This window comes from Mus pahari, chromosome 18 (genome assembly GCF_900095145.1).
Source record: "Mus pahari chromosome 18, PAHARI_EIJ_v1.1, whole genome shotgun sequence".
NCBI classification, from domain to species: Eukaryota; Metazoa; Chordata; class Mammalia; order Rodentia; family Muridae; genus Mus; species Mus pahari.
Window position 1 is genome coordinate 56,105,496 of NC_034607.1, and position 16,230 is coordinate 56,121,725.

The 16,230-nt window shown below is 35.8% G+C and overlaps 1 protein-coding gene across 27 annotated transcripts in view; it reads right to left on the minus strand.

Moving 5' to 3' along the window:
- Nrxn1 (neurexin 1) overlaps positions 1-16,230 on the minus strand; it is a 1,070,033-nt gene that overhangs the window by 676,538 nt on the left and 377,265 nt on the right. For 16 of the 27 annotated variants that reach the window (XM_029531581.1, XM_029531578.1, XM_029531577.1 and 13 more), the window contains 3 exons: positions 4,312-4,613; positions 2,236-2,259; positions 961-1,122 (listed from right to left, as the gene is read on the minus strand). In XM_029531581.1, coding sequence (XP_029387441.1) covers positions 961-1,122; positions 2,236-2,259; positions 4,312-4,613 — 488 coding nt within the window. The remainder of the gene's footprint in view (positions 1-960; positions 1,123-2,235; positions 2,260-4,311; positions 4,614-16,230) is intronic. The other 11 variants (XM_029531586.1, XM_029531588.1, XM_029531592.1 and 8 more) reach the window with 1 other exon arrangement.

Sequence of the window (16,230 nt, forward strand, 5' to 3'; positions counted from 1 at the left end):
ACACACACACACACACACACACACACGTACATGAGCAGAAACAGCCGTAATACTTGGAAGACAAATAATGATGACAGAGCTCATCAGTGACATTTTCACTGTTGGATGAAAAATAAACATAAAAAATAACTCAACCAAGTTTATAGGAGTATTTTCTTTAGAACAAAACAAACTATAACATTGCTTTCCAGTAGCAATTGTTGTGCCTAAATAACTAGTAAGTTGATAATTATTCCACCAAGCAACAAGGAAAGGACTCCAGGTTCCAATTGTCAGAAAAAAATTATGATGATTGAATAGATATTTTAAAAAACTAACTCTTATAGAATATAAAATTGAAATTCCAGGCCCTTCTGGTCTTTCTCTACAAATTGCAATCTTATAAAAATTTACAGCAGACACTGACAGTTGATGACGGGGGATGAAATTGTTCTCTTGAGCTCTTGTTTTCTTCGGGTAAATATCCAGTCAACTTACCAGATCAAAAAGGACACAGGTCTCCCTCCTTCAGGAAAAATTAAAATATGGCAGCATAACTGGTTCATTATGCCCTTTGGGTTTTGTTTTCTGTTTTAGCTTTATTAATATATGTCATGTCCTTTTCTCTTGTCACCTCATTTTTTTCTTTCTTGTTCTTATCACTCATACAATTCACCACAGTTATCCCTTAGTACAAATTTAGACACAAATATCATTTTATCATTTGTTTGATGTCCTCTTAGAGCTGATACAAAGCTATCCAGGACAACGGCCACTGTGAGAAGCTGAGCCTCGCCTTGCTCCTCAGCAAGATGCATGAGTTGCACTTTACCACCCAACTCTGCATAAGCAACACAAAGCTGAACTGAAGGTTGTGTCATTCACTCTGGGAACATCAGATCTTCAGAAAACAAGTGCTAAGTCCAGATCTGCAAAGATGAGTGCATGATTTAAGAAGGGTTCCATAACATCAATATTTACCTCTTTGAGACAGCCCATAAAGTTGTTACTGACTGGTGACCCTGGAAGGTCGGCTGTGCTGGGGCTGCCTCCAACATAGAAAAAGTCATCAGACCCCAGCATGGTGTAATCTTCTTGCGTGTAGCCCGTTGTGGTAAGAATCCCATCCACTGATATTGTCACCTAGATAACAAAGCACAGGGAAAGGACACGCTATACTCAGACCTACACGCTGTAATCCTGGGATATGCCTGTTTTGTGTTTTGTTTTATTTTATTTTTTGTTTTGCTTTTTTTTTTTTTTATGTTTGTTTGGTTTTCAGTTTTAGCCCTGTGGCGGAACCCATTTTCATGTCTGTTTGAGGTTTATTCTTGGATTCTATTCAGCTAGCCCTGAGAGATTCTAATCTAGTTAGAGAGTTAACTGATCATTGAACTAGTGTCAGCATCATCCCTGCTGCAACTCAAAAGTTATTTAGCAGACACAAAAATGGTGTTAGTAAAATGCCTCCTAGGTTAGTTTTGCTGGTGTACATATTAGTAAAGTTTAGTCGTCTGTTATTCACTAATCACAACGTGCACCTTGTTAACAGAAAAGGCGCAAGCTATTTCCAGCAACATCACTATTTGCACTATTGAGCAGCAACTGTTGAGCATGCAAGTGCCTGAAGCATGCTGAGGGAAGATGAGACGCAAAACGATCAGTGAAGCAGCACCAGCGATGCGCATGCAGGAGGTACAGAACGTTCTGAAAGGAAAGGAAAGGAAAGGAAAGGAAAGGAAAGGAAAGGAAAGGAAAGGAAAGGAAAGGAAAGGAAAGGAAAGGAAAGGAAAAAGAAAAGAAGACAGGGAGAACCAAAGGAGAAAGATAACTGCATAATGATGACGTAAAGATGAGTGGGTGTGGCATCTCCAACATTCCCAAACCAAGTTTCCATGCCATGCATCATGAATGGTTAGAGACTGGCTGAGCCTGCGGTCACTCGGGCCAGCCACCATTTTCTTATCTCGTGTTAACCACAGCTGGATGCAAAAAAAATAAAAATAAAAATAAAAAAGTTTGAAACGTTAACGATGCCCCTACAGGTGAGTTCGAAAACAGGTTGACAGGAACAGGTAAAAAATAAGAGAGTCAACAACAGATGAAAAGGAGGAGGTCAAGGTAAGCAGAAGAGTACCAACCGCAGTTCCTCTTTTGTTAATGATGTCTACAGTAAAAGAAAGAAAGAAAACACACGGCAAACCCAAAATAAGAAACAATTAGAATGATATCTACCGAACAATGTAGTTTGTTTACCATAGCGTGTCCAATGCCTGAGTGCTTTGTGGAGAAGGGGGGAGAAAGGAAATTAAAAACTGTGAACAGAATAACGATCGATCGTTACTTAAAAAATATGATGGTCTCTACCATGTTAGTACATTTTTTGATTCAGGTAACGGTTAGTAGAATGAAACATTCCATGAATGACATGTTAGTTATTAAGCATGTTAGTAACATAGAAAAAGGGCAAAAAAATTTTACAAGAAAAAGCAGACTAACAAATAGGCCTCCCACAGAGGAGATAGTCTTTTCCTGCCCTTGTTCATCTCTTGCCACTAGACAGAAACAGACATATGGCACTGTTCCCTTAGTCTTCCTGAGGACCACTGAGCCATTGTAAACATATGCAAAAGATTCATTCAAAGGCCTGAAGCCTATCAGCTGGTCATTGTCACCCTGGCCCCATCATAGTCCCCCTCCATACCCACACCCAGTCCCAGCAAATTAGTAGGAATCAGTTGACTTTGCCCTACTACTCAATTTTACAGCATACAAGGACTCCTCCTCAATTCCAAACCTTCCTTCGGTCATATTGATGGACTTTATGGTCACAGTATACTGCAATGAAACAGAGCAGAGATCCTGACACACATAATGAGTAGAATGGACTTGTTTGTAATCTCTCCTGCTGCACATGCACCCTGGCTGCATAAACTTCTGTTTTCTTGGAGCTACGAATTCTCAACTTGCTTTGTAACCTGAGCAAAGGCAAATCTAGAAAGTGGGCTCCTCAAGGCCCACCCTTCCTTCTCTGGTCACCCAAGTGAGCCTCTAGTCTCTTGGTGAGTATATGAGAGGAAAAAATGAAAACAGAAAACCAAAGAGACAGACTTCCAGAAAACCCATGATTTATAACTAGGCTGACGTGGCCACCCCCTCCCAACACTGGGAAGCATGTGGCTCCTCCCATGCCCATGGGCATCTGAAAAGCCTTGGAAATTCTCAGAGTTTTTTAGTTTTGCTTGTCTGCCCGAATGTAGCTAAATCTCCCTGCCTAAGCAACTTTCTCTTGTCTAGCTCCAATAGTTCAAGCCTCTCAGAAGCAGGAAGGAAAGGGTTAGTTAACAGCTCAGAAAAAGGGCCATTTTAGTAAAGGGAAACCAAAGTCAATCGGTCATTCTGCAACTGTTCAGAGAAACAACAAATACATTAAGAATATTAGTTTTCGATAAGCATTTACCATTCAAAAATTAGTCACTGTCAGCACTTACGAAAATGATACATTATAAAGTAAAATGTCATGTAATCAAAACTCATAATGATAAAAACACAAAAACAATCTAACTGGGTTTCATCATATACTGTAATACGTATTATTAGAAAACATACAGTATATGTAGACTTATTGATTCTGTGAAGAGTGTGAATTCTCTAGTATATAGACTTGTGTAAGAATTTAAATGTGTAAATATGCATATTTTCCAATAGAAGAGGATGAAGTGACTTTTCATATCATTTATAGTTTAAGTTAAAGTATATGTGCTAAATTAAAATTATCTTCATAAACAAAAACCAGAACATAGGTTACACACAATACTGATCTTTTTTCCCTCAGGGACATTTTATGTTCCCATTATGGGATTGGGAAGGGGAGGGAATAGAAATTGATGCAATCCCAAGGGTCAAAATAAAGGTTTGTTTTTTCTTTTGTTTTGTTTTGTTTTTAAACTACAAAAAAGGAAGTGTGATTTAATGACCCCAATGTGCATGCTTCCAAATGATCACTATGAAAACTATAATTTTCAGTCAAACAAAAAAGAAATCAAAATCATACACATTACAGGAAGGGCAGGTCGAAGGAATATCCTTGCAGCCCTCTGGAAAATAATCATTTATCACTGTATGAAAATAGCCTTTGGGCCCTCAGAACTTTCTAGATATGCCCCTGCTCAAGTGTGGCAGGAAGATTCATCTTAGAAGGAAAAGCTAATCTCAGGAGCCCTATATCATGTGGGTAAGGTTTTCAAGTACCATACAGACAGCTGTAGGTACCACAGGCACAGCTGTAGCAAGAAACAAAGGCAGTTACTATCTTATCCACTGCGTTGTTACCTGACGCAGATTCCTGGTGACTTTCACATCATGCCAGGCATTATCATTAAACTTTCCATTCACAGGCTCCACTAGTGCTTCAAAGGCCCCTGATCCCAAATTAATGACCAGAGAGACAGCTCCATTTTTCAATGCAAGATTGACATAATCAGCTGATTTCCCTGTGTGAAGCATCAGTCCATTCCTCTGAAGAGTTTTAAAGGACAGAGTTATTTCATCGCTGCTGCTTTGAATGGGGTTTTGAGATAAGTCGTAGCAGAAGTATTCAGATCCCTTGAATGTGGCAATATACTCTTCTTTTCCTAGAAGAAAACAGATATATACATGCATAAGTCAGCAAGTATACTACTCAAGATATTGGATACAAATACAACAACTAATGACCTCTGCTTTACGTATATTTACGCATATTCAGGACGAAAGCCCTGTCAAGCACTCACATGGGCCTAGGTGGCAGTACACTTTAAACAAACCACTTCAGAGGGTAGGGCCACTTCAGAGGGTAGGGCATCAACTACAGTAGCTAAAAGTGACATTCTTGAAAAGTCAGTTTTTAAGCAGTGCTGAAACAGTCTCTGGTCAGACAAGGTAGCAGTGTGTTATCTTCAGGGCATGAATCAGGAAGCACAAATGCATATTGGATGGGACTGACACCAACGTTTGCAACATTTGCAACATCCAACTGAGGAATTAGCTTTCAGGGAGACATTTATATTCTAATGTCTTTCTCAATGAAGATCCAAGGATTTTCATCACAGAAAGATGATACTTTTTTAGTAATAGGGAAAAGAAAGACAAAAGAAGGAATTTGATCGGGAAGTACACTGATCTACAGAATGTGTATATACTCCCTCCCACATGGAGGGAGGAGTTATACACAAGTCTGATGCTGTCAGCTGGATGGTTAATTTATTCCCTGTGCGTACCAAGCAGATGGTAGGGCTGGCTCCTCTGAGACTGATAAAAGTTCCAGAACAACATCATAGGAGCAGCATGCAAATGAAGTCTCAACATTCTCAACATGGCTCAGTATAATTAGAAGTTTCAGTGTGGATCCCACCACATGCCAGACAGATCAAACAGAAATATGGCCATTTGGAAAGAGCAGCCTTCTCCCACCAGTACAGTAAGGTAATCAAAGGAAGATGTAAGTCAGATGTTCCCATGATTTCCCACAAAATGAGGGGAATGGACCAAAACTCATGTAAACCAAAAGAACAACAAAAATTCTAATGAAACAAAAATCCAAAACAACAACAACAAAAGAGGATTATGGTTAGCAATTAGCTTGTGATACACCATGAAGAGAATTGCAAGTGCTAACAAAAAAAAAAAAAAAAAAAAAATCTGGTTTGCTGGCAGCAACACACCATCTCTACTAGCACATTGAAATGTTCAGAAACCAGAATGAGTTTTACTCCTCCTCTGGTAAGAGATTTTTGTTTTCTGTTCTATTTTGTATGAGACATTCAATATGTAGATCAGGCTAACAATCCTCCTGCCTCAGCCTCCTGAGCACTAGGATTACAGTAATGTGCTTCAAAGCCTACCAAGGATATGGCCAGTGTTGTTTGTTAGTTTCACTCATGGCATAGAATCAGAGCTCAGTTCAAGAGTTTGGCTCCTTAAAGCCAGACGGAACATTGGTAGGTTGTGTCACTAGCCCTATCAGAATCCCCAGTGACTACTGGCAAATAATTACTTAAGTCTAGTATTCATGAAAAAAAAAATCAAATTCTAGGGGAGAGTCACAGGAAAGACACCCGAATCCATAATAAAACATTCCCTACTTTTATACATCTAAAGGCAACCCAGCCGCGTTCAGGAGTTGGATCCAGTATTGTTTTTTAGTGATGCACAATGAATCATTCATGCATGAGAATAACCAGAGTGGAGCCTCCTGAGTCTCTAGAGAGCTGAATTTAACAACTGTTTCAATACTGGGAAACACAAAAATATGCATTTAGAATTTATTTTGACCACTTGGTAAATGTCATATAACTGAAGGAAATGATATATCTTTTAAAACTTTCAGTGTCTGAAATGATCCTTCAGGACTGGTGTGAATTTAAAAGACAAACTCAGACAGGTTATTCATCTGGTAATGCTGGTAAATGGCACATGTCTTCCTCATTGCTTCCTAGTAGAATAAATGAGGCAAATATTCTATGACATACAGCACATTTGATTTTTGTAAAGGAAAATACACCCACTATACACGCATTAAGATCAGAACCAGGACATGGATTCTGATTAACAACATCTCCATTCCATACCACACTAAATGTCACACTAGTTCTGTGACCAAGAAAAGCATGTGAACATAGTAAAGATTACAGCTAAGGATAATAATTTCATATTAGGACATTACGTTGTATAATTTGAAAGACAAAAATGATCCATGGGAGTGTTTTGGTTTAGTAATATATCTAAGAAAGACTACAGGGAAACAGTGTTTCAACAAATTTAAAGAAATCTGTAAAATCAGTAAAAATTCAACTACATTTCCAATGATCCTTCAGGAATGGTGTGAATTTAATCCATTTCCAATGGATTTTTAAATTGACATAATTAGTTGACTTTACAAATTCTATAGGAAAAAAAATAACGCAAGGAGCCAGATATACTAGAGAATGAGATGAGGAAACTTTCTTGAGCACTGGTAGACATTTGTAAGAAATTTATGACAAGTAAAGGAACCAATAGACACAGATAGGAAAATAAAGATAAACAATATTAAATAACTTCAAATATGCTGAAATGATATACATTGAGTTAAGTATTTCAGGTAAAGAGGAACCACAGGACCATTAGTTAATCAATAGGGCTGGGATATCTAGTTATCTACACAAGCAAATGAAACAAATCAATTCTAGCTGGTCTATGGTTAAAATTTCAGTGAGAAATCTGTAATATAAAAGTTTACAAAGTTTCATAAAACTGCATAAAATGTTAATCCAAATTAAAATAACAAAATCTGTTCATCAGTAATACTACAAAAGTGCAAGAAATTAATAAAAATCTAAGAAAAACGTTTTCATTTTAGCTCAGTCACAAAGAATTGCAACATAGCATTCCACAAGTTCTCTAGCAAATCAATCCTAAAAAGACAAATAATAGAGAAAATTAACAGAGGAAATGGACAGATTCTTCTATATCTATATAGATAATATGAATGGACAGTTTCATTAAAATATGAAGAGGTGCTGGAGAGAGGCAGTGGTTAAGAGCACTTGCTACTGAGTTCAATTCCCAGAAACTACATGTGCCTCACACCATCTGTAATGAGATCCGATGCCCTCTTCTGGTGTGCCTGAAGACAACAACAGTTGTCAGAACTTCAGGTAGATAAATCTAAGAGTAATAATATGAAGCATAGTCAATAAAGAGAAAGCCAGACATGAGGGCCAATCTAATTCTGTCTATAAAAGAGCAAGTAGCATTCTCTGCTACTGTAAATTAAGACAATAGCTGCTCTTAGTAGAGTTGATGAGGGTATGTTCTTAATTGGGGTACCACTTGTATTAATCTCAGAGGGCAAAAATTCAGCAAGTTAGTTACATGCTTATGATTGCACAGTTCTTGGTATGTATACTGTTTTGAATTTAAATTTAAATGACCTGGATAACTGAGCACAAATTAAATTATCCTAACCAAATATTTTCTTCTTGGAGTTCATCAGTTAAAAGTACTTGTTGATTTTTTTTCAAGGACCTGGGCTTGGTTCCCACAACCCACCAGCTCATATCTACCTCTACAGTAGTTACAGGACCTAAAAAATTCTCTTCCCACATTTTAAGGGACCTACACATACATATACAGTATATAGAAAAAAATAAGGCACATAAATAAAAATAATTGAAAATGAAAAATAAAACATCTTCATTAAAAGAGTCATGGTACAATTAAAATGTTGCATATATTAATGGTAAAATTGTTAACAAAACTAAAACAATAGAAATTGTAATAGTAATATTTTGATAGTCATATTTAAAATACATTTCAGCATATATTAATAAACATAGTATAATTAGTTCTTTATGTCAAGCACATAAGGCTTATCAAAGAATATAGACTGCATAAAAATAATATGTTAACTGATTGATGGCAGACTACCATTAATTGTAGACGTGTTTTACATATATATATATATATATATATATATATATATATATATATATCCTTTTTAAAAAAAATCTGATTATAAACTTGGACCATTTATGAGGAGTTTTGTTAATTTGCTTCATGTTACTAGAAAGTTGGAAGGAGAATTCTAAAAGAAAGTCATTGAATTTGAAACCTATTTTATTTTTTCAAATTTTTAGATGAAAATAAATAATATTTGGTATTCTAGTTTTCTGAAAGTAAGTGTAAGAATCAAAATTCTATATGTTCTTGATAGTTTGATTTGTACAAAGTTAAATTTGGTGTAATGAACTTCAGTTCTCTTCTAAGTCACTCAAACAAATCTGGGATAGTAATAAGAATTATGACTTCTTGACACAGCACATTGAAACAACAGACTGAATTCCCTGTTGAAGATACAGAAAAAGAACTAGGGTCATGAATATAACCCTAAGAGACTGTACTCTTGATAACACCTAGGTGGCAGATGGTACTGTGCCTCATTTGACTCTGGTCAGTCAGACCTGTTTTCAGAACTCCTTCCACAAGATGGAATAGCTGGGTATGTCTTGAAGTGATAAAATGCTTCTAGATTAAATCCCAAAACATGTTTAAACTCTCTAAAGGAGACTTGGGGGATGCAAGCATCTTCACATCCTTTTGAGGAATAACATCACTCTAATTGATAAAAATTATGCCTCATATTTCTCACTTAGAAAGTCCTTAATTGACAAACTGTATTTTGGGCTGGGCAGTAGGTTCAACACATGGATCCCTTCAGTACAAAGAATCAGTGACTCAAGTGTGTCAGAGTGACAAAAAGAGGTTCGATGGCTTTGTAAGACCCCAACTCAATTTGTTTCTTAGACCCCAACTCAATTTGTTTCTTAGACACCTAAAAAGAGTTCTTTGTTCTTTTCCCTTCAGCCTGAATTACTAATTACCCCTGGAACTGGCTCATCTTAAACTCAGACTGGTGCAGGAAGCCTTCTGTCCTTCTACCTGACAGCTAGAAAAGTGATAACTGCTGGATGGCCCGCCAGGCCCTGCTTTCTGGTGTTAAAAGCCAGGAATGTTTACCAAAAGATAGCTTATGAATGTTTACCAAAAGATAGCTTATGACCCCTACGCCATAAATGAGCCATACAGCTCCTCCGGAGAAAAGCTGTAAACTCAACCTTCTTTGTGAACTTCCCCCAACCCCTTCCTTATGGTCTTTTCTTTAAAAGCCCTCAGTTGAAACAGCTCAGGGTCGATCTCCTATGAGCTCGTCCTCAACATGTTGATTTTTCCTGATTAAACCTCATGCATATTGCATCAAGAATGGTTTCTCTTGAGTTATTGGGGCGTCATCTCATCCTGAGACTGGAGAGAGGATATTCCCTGAAATGGGGGTCTTTCAGCTTCACAAGTCCACAATAAAATTTTCTCAGAACAATATTCTTTCTTATTTCCTGCATAGACATAATCTCATTAATTTGATCTTATATTTACAGTTTTCAAGCTCTCTGTACTTCACCAAATGTAAAATCTCTGAGTAAAGTACATGAGATTTTAAGAGTAAGAAGTAGAGCAAGGGGCCCCACCCACACCTCTATGGAGAATCCTCTGGTTGGCTGCTTGTCCAGAGTCTGTTCTATAGTGTTCTACTGTTCTACTGTTCTATAGGCAGGCTCCTTGTTGAGAATCTACTCCATATGTTCGGTGTTTTGGATTACATTAGTCTTCATCTGTAATCCTGACTCACATAGATCTGTACAGCTTTGCTAAAGCTATGTGGTTCTAAGACTGCATTCAATACAAATCAGAAACCTAACTCAATACATGATAGAAGTAAGTAGACATAATTGAAGATTTGAGGGAAAGACCTGCTTTGTTTGCTTTTCTACTTCAAAAGTTAAGTACACAACTATCATATCAAAAATATCCTTGACTGAACAAAGGCAATTGGTTGCAGCTTACTAATATATTAATTAATATAATTAATTGAATTAAATAAGAAAATTGGTTGACTCAGATAATAAAGATAAAATAAAACCTAGAAAACTTTGCCTCTTGAAATTCATGTTTGATTAAATCTTCACTTCCTAAATAATCTGAGGGAAAACAACATCATCTTATTGCTATTACCCTTTATAAAATGAAGTTAAATCATTATTATAGAGAAAAATAACATTGATTTAAAGAAAGAATAGTTCATCTTAGATATTTGACTTAATTCAAGATTGTAAAAGGTTATAAAGTTCTTAAATATAATTGAACGTGTATAAATTCTGAAGCTAACTTCTATTATTGTGCAGCAATAAGACGTACTTTACAAAATATCCAATCAGGTTTTATTTTATCTTAGATAAACCTTACAGAAATTAACCAAAAAATAAACAAGCAAATTTCCATGAAATAATATAAATGAGTAGGCAAATTCTTTTTAAAAAAAATACACTTGAGGTAGTGAAATATGTAAGTTAAAGAAGAATCTGATATTATTTATTTCATTTATTCATCAGGGTAAAAACCCAAACATCAAAATTATGGAAGTATCGCTAATTGGGAGAGAACCAGAATAAAAACTTTGCTGTCTTGGTTTCAACCTCAGATTCCTCTTTAGGTTATAATATTACAAACCTGTTATTAATAACCAAAAAAATCTATTAGAGCTTATACTTCAGCACATTTTACCAAAAGAGAAAACGAAAAAGCTTCAGAATTCTGGCACAATGTCTTTAAAATCCCATTAGGAAATAACTTGAATGGTTAAATAGTAACATGTACTAAAAACCAGACTACTTCATGCCTATCTGTACTGTGGGTTGATGGTACATGAACCCAGTGACAGACAGGGAACATAATGGGCAAGTACCCTATCATTCAGAAAACGTTTAGTACTGAAATGTTTGTGAGCAGGCCCTAATTGCTCAATCTGCAGCCTCCAGACTCCAGTGTATTTTAACCCAGAGAGAATAAAGGCTAAACCGAAGCTTGATACATATGGACTTTAAAATGATTCTTTGTAAGAGTTTATGGATTATCTGAGTTTTAGTAAATAATCACTCAAGAAAGAAGTAATAATAACAGTAACATGGAGGAAACCTGCACTGCCATGTCAGAATCTATTACATTTAAATGAATGGCAATTCCTTAAAAATGAAAATGAATTTATTTTGATATCTTCCATATCTCAAGTAAAGAGAGAAGTGGATACATGTGAAAGAAGTGTCAGAAGTGGCTCTGGCAAATAGCTACATACTGTTATTTATGTAACAACACTCATATACACATCAACTGCTTCTTAGGAGGTTTGACCAAGGTTCTGCATTTATGTTTCTGATTTATTGCTATCACTCATTAAAATAATACAAACAATAAAGTGGCCTATAGTAAAACCAGTATAAGCTAGAGAACTTGGACTACAGAATATCTTTTTATTTTTTAATTAAAGAAAGCAGAAGAGAGCACGGAAATTTGTGCCATGACTGATTTCAAGAGATGAGAAAGAGTATTTCATTCAAAGGTACTACGTGCAAAGCATCTAGTGCTGGAGATGTAACAATGAGAAAACTACTCACCATTGTTTATATTATAGTCACCTATTTGATCCCAATAGTAGGAGACTATATTCTGGGTATTAGAAATGCACAAATAAACATGAAACTCAAAGTGTCAACTGTCATCAAACTAGTAAGGAAGGAGAGAAAAGAGTATCATGCAACACTTAACATGAAAATGTTCCATGAGTGACAGTGATGTAAACATTTAAACTGAGCCTCCTGTACTGAGGATCTGCTTGGCTGACTATTTCCAGGTCAATATACTTTATCTCTTGTCTCTCACCTACACAAAACCTATCACTTTTTGCTACTTGATACTGGGGACCAGAAAGCATTCTTTGAGTAGCACTGATGTCTCTGAAGAACACAGTTTCACACCTATGACCTCATATTTCTTTTCTATCTTCTGACCCATCCCTTGATACTTAGTGGGGAAGTGAAAGATTGGCCAATGGACCAAGAGTAGCTTCAAATAGTTTTACTATCTTCCAGTAAATGCTGAGGCAGAAATTTAGATATGAGGGAAGTTCTATTTATAAAGGAATTTACTTGGATTATTGACTTCAGAATTTCTCAACATTTCTATGAAAATAATTTCCACTGAATATTCTTTGGCACACATGACATTAAGCCTGGTATTTCCATAGATGATTAATTACTATTACTGATCATTGCTACTATTAATCACTTGAAGCTAAAACACTGCTGAATTGCTTCTAAAAACAAACTTTTATCAAATCTTTTGTTACCCTGAATATCACTATGCCCAACACACCAATTTAGAATCATTTCAGTCAATTAAGGTGCAAATCCAAAAATTATTAGAAATCTTAAATAGAAGAAAGGAAGAGGAAAAACACTGATTTTCTCTGGTTGTATGTGCCTGAATGGCATGCACATTTTGGCATTTTTTCTGTTATTTGTCTACTTTTATTTTCTCAAGAAAAATCGATGGACTGAGAATGAGATTGAACACTGGTTTCTCGTAGACGTCTAGCCCTTCAGTTCCATGCCTTCGGTCACTAGACTTGGGCTCGCTGGGTCTCATTTTTCTTACTAACAAGTTAACTTGTCTGAACTAAGTGATTCCTGGTGTTTCTTTGCATTCTAAAATGCTATGGCTCTTGACTTACTGAGTCACTATTCTTTCAATTCATTCAGTAGACATTTGCTGAGGCCCAATCATTTGCCCAACAGCATTGCTTTCCTGCTGATAAATCATGGAATATGCCGGAAGTAAAATGTCCTTCTGATACAAGCTGCATTTAATAGAATCTTCCATGGCAACCTTTAACCCACAGACCACAGACTTCTGAAGCTAGCTCTTCTCCTATTTGATGAGGATGTAAAATTCAGAAAAGCCAATACAGAAAGGTATTCTTTTCAAACATAAAATATATGTTTGAGTCATTTGTATTCCTCTGCTTGGATAGAATATCTTCAATGGGTTTTACTGAAGTTTCAGAAGAATAAGTTTGATGATTATTTTATTCCCCCAATATGGGATACTTGTTCATATAAATGTAATTTTTAGAAAAAATTATATATTTGCAAAAAAGTAATACTTTTATACTTGATATATGCTTATATAAATGAAGTTTAGGGTTATAAATAAAATTATTCAAGTATTAGTTCATGTATTTTCCTGAGGTCTCTTAAGTGAAATGAGAAGCTGTGGGTTCAGTTCTCTATGCTTGGAGACATAACATGAGAATCAGTATAGTTAATTATGAGTTGGTTTCAGTCCAATGGAAAAGTCATTCAGTCTGGAAACATTTTCAGGTGGTTGAAAATGAGGATTTCTCTGACATACAATGCCATGATTACCCTTAGTAATTATGAGTGTCTTTCAGAGCCACACATTCCATAGTTACAATGATCATATATCAATACTCTGAACACAATATTTCTCATTCTGCTACTCATTGTCACTTGGCAACTTTTTTCTAAGTTCTTCCAAGGATGCATTCCTCTGTCTTACTCTTTTTCTTGTTCTAGGTTAGGTATAAACATGTTGCATCTATTACAGGGATTTCTGAGGTATCTTGTAGAATAAAAAGTGGTACTAAACCACCACATCTTAGAAAAAAAATAAACTCTGGAAAACTCAATGTCCCCACAAATGAATTTCTGGTACCCTCTGAAATTGTGTAAGATGTGTAAATTGTGTAGATGCCCTAGCTCTCGTAAATTTCAATAGTAAGTTATAAATAATAACTTTTAAGTTGTCAATTCTCTAAAAGGAGAAATGTTATTACTTAAATTTTAATAAGTTTACTATAGAATCAGCTTTCTGTGGTTGAAACAGGGAAAGAGGCACACTATAAAACACACACAAGAAGGGAATCATAGTGAATATACCCTATTCTTTCATTAGCACCTGTTGATGTCAACAAGTGGATTTTGTGATGTAATGTTGGGAAGAGTTCAACAACTGGTTATCTGATACCAAATGCTCAGCCCTAAAAATAAACATACAAGTAACATATGTATATTAAGATATATATGTGTGTGTACATGCATATGTATATATATATATACCCACATACATATATACATATGCATGTAATAATATTGATAAGAAGCCTTGAATTTGAAAGAGAGCCAAGAGGATACATGGGAAAGTATATGGGGAGAAAGAGGAAGGAGAAACATTGTAATTATAATTTCAGAAATAAAAGAATAAAAACAACACTTCTCTGGGAAGTAAACAGTTTGCCATCATCTTTTAAATTTTATCTGTAAAATAATTGTAAATATCAGGCTTCAATAAAATAATGGACATCCTCTGATTTCAGTTAATTTTCCCTGAACTGTGAGACTTATTTGAAATCTAAGTGTGTTACAAAATTGTTATCATTGGAAGAGGAAGGCCCATGAATTGAATAAAAAAAAAAAAAAAAAAAAAAAAAAATTCTCAAGTATCTATATGTAGACCAGTTGGGTTTCTTAAACAGTTATTCTTGAATAAAGAAGATTCTAAAACAACCCAGAACCCACCTTAAGTAGCTACCCTAAGAACCTGTTCAAAAACCCACCTTAAGGACCCACCCTAAGGAGGAGTCCTGTCTGCTGCTCCTCACCCACTTACTTGGGTTTCAAAATTTCAAACTATTGGAAATACTAGAGTTCCTAATATTCAACTGCTATATTTTTATTTTCTGGTGAGTTCTATGAATGGTTAAAATTTGGAAGAAACAAAGAAGCGCGACCCTAAACACACGCATTCCTTTTAATGAGCACTGGGGAATCAAAGCATGAAAAGTTTAATTTACAAACTTGCAAGGTTGAGTTATCAGTCCAGATCAGCGGGCATCAACCCAGGTCCTTATCTTCTCTTCCTCATTGCCTGGGGAATCGTCATATCGTAATCTCATGGGGTAGCTGATATTTTCCTTTGCCACTCACATTTATGTCCCAAAGAAGAAGTCAAGTGTGCTCATCTCCGCCCTTTACGTCCTGTTTTTTTTAAGTTTATCAGACACATAATGTGTCATGTCGGCTTGTCATTATGAAAGCTCGACTGTTAATAGTTTTCTACCCTTCATCAAACATGTAATTTAATGGAAGGATAGGTAGACTAGAAGGCATTAGCATGGTTCTAATATTTTATAATCATCTGCAGTTGAACTTCAAGGCACTTTTGAAATTGTACCATTATTATTTTTTTCATACAGAAAGATGTATGTATGTACATTCAATTTTTTTTATCCTAGCTGTGGGCTTTATTCTTTCTTTTTATAAATCTACATGCTTATGGAAACAATTCATTCCCCAACATTGAGCTCAAACTGCTCAAATAATTTAAGAATATAAATAACACAATTATAAAAGAGAGCACAATTCTACATTTATGTTTTCAAGCAATTTGATTGGCTAGAGAATATTTTGCCTGGCTGAATAATACCACTTCTTGAATCAGTGGCTGCAATTCACAATTCATTCATTTATATATCACAATGCAAGGTCTTTGGTCTCAAGAATAGGGCGTGGTGCACATTCACCAGCATGAATGTTTTTGTTTTAATTTGCATTTGTTGTTAGAAAACCAAATGCCATGTTGCACTGGCAAGAGTGTGAACCACAGAAGCTACACAGCTTCAGGACAGAAAGAAGCAACCTAAATCCCGGGACAGACTCTATCTCGGGCTCCAGAATTTTGGGCACCTTCCTGGACAGAGGAGAGGTGGTGAGCAGAGAGGGCTCTGTCTGCCAGAAAAGGTGAGAGAGTCATATTGTGTACAGA